Genomic DNA, 6,270 nt, shown 5'->3' with positions numbered 1-6,270 from the left:
ACACCAACTATGCCACCTGGACTCTCTCGACAAAAGTCTCATTAGCTGCTATTTTCTGTAAGTGTGATTATTTTCTACTATTAAAGTGTGTATATATATAAAGCTACATGTATATATATATAAATTATATATCCTCACACTATATTTTTATATATGCAGATATGAGATGACAGAACTCAGAAAGAGAAAAGATAATGATGTTGGTTTCGTTGATCCAAATATCGTATTCAAACACCCTAATCCCCCGCCTCAATGGAAAGCTGAACTCGAGAAAAATCTCATGAAGTTCTTAGTGAACCAACAAAACAAGGATATACTCTTCCCCGACAACTTCAAGTAAGTGTTAAATAATTAATGTCGATCATATGGACATTTATTCAATTATTTGCTTACTAGCTAAGCTATCTCCCATATATATATGTTGACTCTAGTTAATGTCAATCATATTTGTGTATAAAAACATATGCAGCAATCACTGGATATTGATGGTCATCGATATGGCCCATAGTCGGTTAAGCATCTTAGACTCGTTAAAAAAAGAGCAAACAGAGTACCAAGACATGATAGATATTATCCAAGAGTAATTTGGTCTCCCTCTAGCAACTATATATACCCCGATCTCTTAATTGCAATAATTATTAAAGGTCAAATTATTTTTTTATTTTATTGGGCGCAGTGTTTGGAAAAGTTTCATTGAGGAACACCACATGAAACATTGCAAAGCGCCACTAGATGTAATCGCACACAAAGTAAGTACTAGCTACATATATATATATATATATATATATATATATATATATATATATATATATATATATATATATATATATATATATATATATATATATATATATAATTCAATTAATACCATGCATGCTTTCAATTCACTGGATCTTTTTTCTCGTAAAAGTGGGTTCTGAGGCAAGAACAGGGGACCAACTACTGCGTATACTATGTTTGCGAGTTCATTATGGCGTACGCAAAAAGAACTCCTCAAGAGATCCTCAAAGTACGTTATATAAATATATTCATATATTCATAATTTCTTTTATTGCTCATATATATAAGTAATCGCGTGACCAACACACACACACACACACACACATATATATATATATATATATATATATATATATTAATACTTTTCCTTTATCTTTTATTGAAGACTCTACGGTTGAAGAAAAAAGTCATACGACGTGACCAACTGAAAGCAATTCAAGAGACCATAGCAAGATTTCTTAATAACCAGGTCTTAAACCCCGTCGGCGAGTTCTACAATGACATGAACGAAACATGGAAGCCAAATCAGATAGAGTGAATTTGTTATCAAGGATATGATAGAATATACTATGCAAGCTTTATTTGTAATATATACATATATATATATACATATATATATACACTATATGTACATAAAATAACGTACAATATATGTATATGCATGTAATATATACATTAGTTTCATACTTTAGTTTGTACAAAATGTTCGAACATTATAAACGTGTAAAATACATATATTATTAGCAGCGTAGAATGCGTATTCGAAAACCAAAACGAATCATCAATTGAAAATAAAAACAAAAAAAAAGAAAAAAAAACCTTTAGTCCCGGTTGGTACCAACCGGGACTAAAGGGCCGGCCCACGTAGCCAGACCAGGAGGCCTCTTTAGCCCCGGTTGGTATTACCAACCAGGACTAAAGGTGGATCTTTAGTCCCGGGCGAGAAACCGGGACTAAATGAGAGACCCTTTAGTCCCGGATTCGTGCTCCTGGTTGGGAAACCAGGACTGAAGGGGTTTCCCAACCGGGAGTACAGTGTACTAGTGAAATAAGCAAACTCTTTGTGTGAATTTTCTTGAACTTGAATGACTTAATTACCACCATTTGACTCCTTCCAAGTTAGATATATACATAAAGAAGCATAAAACTTGTGATTTTGTTCTTGCTGTGAATTTGCAACAGCTGCATCATTTCGAAATAGTCTGGAGCATCCATTGAGTTGGTTCTACAGCTGAGCATAGTTCGGCTGGGTTGCCTGGAAAACCGAAAAGGAGTAAAGGATACAACTCCATTCTCACTTGTAAGTTGACTAAGTTCGAAACACAATTTCTAAACTAGGTGCTGAGGGCCTATTTGGAACGAAGGAATGGAAAACATTGGAATGGAAAAAAATGCAGGAAAGGAAGGTGTGTAGTGGCAAAACTAAGGAAAGGAAAAACACAGGAAAGAAATAGGAGAAGGTGTTTGGAACATAGGAATTTGTAACAAGGAATTCCAAAGCATATGACTGATAAAAGGCACTTAACACATAATGATAAATCTTTGTAAAAACGTACAATGATAAACTAATACCCATGTATGATTGATTATTTTTATTCTTATTTAATGGGTGGGAGAAGCTACCCTGAGGTACAACATATGGCAGCATATGACCTTAAAAAAATGACCTCCAAAACGTATGGCAGCATATGCCGGCCTGGAGTAATCTCGCATTGATGTGCTCATGCTAATCACGCTGCACGCCTCGGGCTTCCGCGAAGAGAAGAAAAACCAGAGCACAAACTGGATTTTTTCATTCCTGTGAAATCTTGAAGAGACTACAGTATTCCATAGGAATGGAAAGGATATTTTCCTATGTTTCAAACAGCATATTTCCTTTCCTTTCCTCCGTTTTAGTTTCCTGTAAATTTCCTACGAAAAACCTACAATCCAAACAGGCCCTGTGTGCACAGATTTTTAATGCACCTTGCCATAACAACACTACTGTAGTACCCCAGTGGTACTACCCTCCACAAAGGTTTATTAGGGGCGTAAAGTTTTAGGGTGTTACGTGAGGGTATCGCATGGGGTGTTTGGATAATCTGTGATACGAATTTATTAAGTCTAATTAATTCATCATTAGCACGTGTGTTACTATAGCACCGTATTGTCAAAACATGGACTAATTAGGCTTAAAAGATTTGTCTTGCAAATTAGTCGTAAACTATGTAATTAGTTATTTTTTTAGTCTATATTTAATAGTGTCAAACATTCGATAAAATATGAAGTAAAGTTTAAGGAGAAGAACAAAACGAGACCTTAGGATATTCTTCTCTCAAACAACATTTGACGCACCTCTGCGCACTCACCGGATCCAGTCCACTGCCCACCGTGCCTCGGAATTTCCACCAGCCACTCTGACACCTGCCGGGCTAAAAAAAGACCTTAGGACCTTGTTTAGATTATAAATTTTTGTAATCTGGATACTGTATCACGTTTCGTTTGTATTTGACAAACTTTGTCTGATCATGGACAAACTAGGCTCAAAAGATTCGTCTCATGATTTACAACCAAACTGTGTAATTAGTTATTTTTTTACCTATATTTAATGCTCCATGCATATGTCCAAAAATTGATGTGATGAAGAGAGTGAAAAAATTTGGAATTTGGAGGTAATATAAACAAGGCCTAGGATATTCTTCTCTCAAACAACATTTGACGCACCTCTGCGCACTGCACCGGATCCAGTCCACTGCCCACCGTGCCTCGGAATTTCCACCAGCCACTCTGACACCTGCCGGGGCTGCTTGTTGTTTCTGCGGCATGCGGAAACTGCACACTCCGTCAGCGTCAGCGTCAAATGAGCAGGTCGTAAGCAGGTCGCGGAGGCGGCCGGAGTGACAGCTACGACGCGTCTCGTATCTTCGTCGCGCCAAATGGGCGCCTGCTTATATAAAGCCGTCGCGAGCTGAGCACTGGTGGATTCCTCCCTTCCTGCCTCGTGCCAAGCCCAAGCCTCAAGCTTGCGAGTGCGAGGCGGCAATGGCGCCGGAGAAGCTGCAGGTGCTGCACGCGCTGGACGTGGCGGAGACGCAGCGGTACCACGTCCGCGCGGTGGTCATCGCCGGCATGGGCTTCTTCGCCGACGCGTACGACCTCTTCTGCATCACCCTGGTGACCAAGCTCCTGGGCCGCATCTACTACCACGTCCCGGGGCGCGGGGAACCCGGGAGGCTCCCGCCCAGGCTGGAGGCCGCCATCAGCGGCGTCACCTTCTGCGGCATGATCGTGGGGCAGCTCCTCTTCGGCTGGCTCGGCGACAAGGTCGGGCGCAAGAAGTTCTACGGCAAGACCATCATGCTCATGATCATGGGCTCCTTCCTCTCGGGCCTCTCCTTCGGCAACAGCGCCGGCGGCGTCATGGCCACGCTCTGCTTCTTCCGCTTCTGGCTCGGCGTCGGCATCGGCGGCGACTACCCGCTCTCCGCCACCATCATGTCCGAGTACGCCAACAAGCGCACCAGGGGCAGCTTCGTCGCCGCCGTCTTCGCCATGGAAGGCCTCGGCGTCCTCGCCGGCTGCATTGTCACGCTCGTCGTCTCGGCCACGTTCCAGGCGCGCTTCGGCGCGCCGGCGTACGAGGAGGACCCCGCGGCGTCCACCCCGCCGCAGGCCGACTACGCGTGGCGGATCGTCCTCATGGTCGGCGCCATCCCGGCCTGCTTCACCTACCACTGGCGGATGCGGATGCCGGAGACGGCGCGCTACACCGCGCTGGTGGCCCGCGGCGCCGACAAGGCCGCGCGCGACATGTCCAGGGTGCTGGAGGTGGACATCACGGGCGAGCCGGACAAGGTGGAGAGCATCACCAGGGACAGGGGCGACTACGGCGTCTTCTCCCGCCGCTTCGCGCGCCGCCACGGCGCGCACCTCGCCAGCGCCGTCGCCTGCTGGTTCGTGCTCGACGTCGTCTTCTACTCCCAGAACATCCTCCAGGAGAAGATCTTCAGCGACGTCAGGTGGGTCCCCAGGGCGCGCACCATGAGCGCCCTCGAGGAGACCTACCGCATCGGCCGCGCTCACGCCATCATCGCGCTCTGCGGCACGCTGCCGGGCTACTGGTTCGCCATCGCCTTCGTCGACGTCGTCGGACGCAAGGCCATCCAGTTCCTCGGCTTCGCCATGATGATGGGCTTCATGCTCGTCATCGCCGCCTTCTACGACAGCCTCATCAGCCCCGGGCGCCGGATATGGCTCGTGCTCATGTACACCTTCACCTTCTTCTTCGCCAACTTCGGGCCCAACAGCACCACCTTCATCCTGCCGGCGGAGATCTTCCCGGCGCACCTGCGCACGACGTGCCACGGGATATCGTCCGCGGCCGGGAAGGTCGGCGCCATCGTCGGGACGTTCGGGTTCATGTACGCCGGGCAGAAGGCGGACGGCAGCGAGGCGACGGAGACAGGGTACCCGTCGGGCATCGGCGTGCGCGCCTCCCTGTTCGTGCTCGCCGCGTCCAACGTGCTGGGGATACTCTTCACCTGCTTCCTACCGGAGCCGAAGGGGCGGTCGCTGGAGGAGGTGTCTGGCGAAGGCGGCGAGTCCACCAGCAGAGATGATGCTGATGACGTGGGAGACTCCCAGGTTCTCCCGCTGTAGATGCTCATCTTCGTTACCGGCGTTCATGGCTGAGGGGGCAATAGATTTAATTTGGGCGAAATTTAAACAACAAGCGGCTGTTTTCCCTGTCTCCGACGCACGTTTTTTCCCGTCCGATGAAGCTTACCCATTGTTCGCGACCATCAGATCATGGATGTACCTGTGCTGTTGATTTCCGTCGTCAGTGGCGCCATGCCGCCATGGCCCGGACGGCCGGACTGGCCTATCACATTCTCGTGTGAGTCAGGGAGGTGTGAGACACTTTATAAAGAGAGAGTATACTAAGTTACTAGCTATAAAATAAGTTATTTTATAGCCACCTCTATTTATGATAATTTTATATACTAATTTACGATAATATCAATACATATTTATGATAGTTGAGTTACACATGGGGATATTTATCATAACGTTATAGTAAACTACCTAATAAAGAGTTACTGTAACCTCATAAATTAAAATAGTAATTATCGTAACTCAAAATGGCTATAAAATAAATTATTTTGTAGCTAGAGTAGTAGGAAGCCTTGCCGAGTGTGAAATGATCAACGAGGACGATGAAGTGAGCCGGAACGCATGAGACACTTTTTACGGCTCCAACTTCTAGTCCAAAAATAGCCTCGTTTTCTCCATTACTCACCAGCAAATGGCTTTTCTTTCAAAGTGTCTGGTACTGCTGCTTCGCAAAAGTTGTTAGTGTAGCTAGAGCTAGTTTGGCGTGGCTCCACTTCACCAACGAAGTATCGACAGGTGAGCTGGAACTGTTTTTATGGAATGTTGGCAAAACAACTCCTCACAATGGAGAAAAAGAATGAAAAGATCAAAATGCCAACGACCACGGGCTTCTACGCA

The 6,270-nt window shown here is 45.8% G+C and overlaps 1 protein-coding gene across 1 annotated transcript; it reads left to right on the top strand.

The window, feature by feature from the left end:
* The first annotated feature begins 3,801 nt into the window (after positions 1-3,801).
* Positions 3,802-5,418, top strand: LOC136551351 (probable inorganic phosphate transporter 1-4). Its single transcript, XM_066542917.1, has one exon. The coding sequence runs from the start codon at positions 3,802-3,804 to the stop codon at positions 5,416-5,418; it is 1,617 nt and encodes a 538-aa protein (XP_066399014.1).
* Positions 5,419-6,270: the final 852 nt, after the last annotated feature.

Source organism: Miscanthus floridulus, chromosome 4 (genome assembly GCF_019320115.1).
Source record: "Miscanthus floridulus cultivar M001 chromosome 4, ASM1932011v1, whole genome shotgun sequence".
Taxonomy (NCBI): Eukaryota; Viridiplantae; Streptophyta; class Magnoliopsida; order Poales; family Poaceae; genus Miscanthus; species Miscanthus floridulus.
This window is presented reverse-complemented; position numbering and strand designations above follow the sequence as displayed.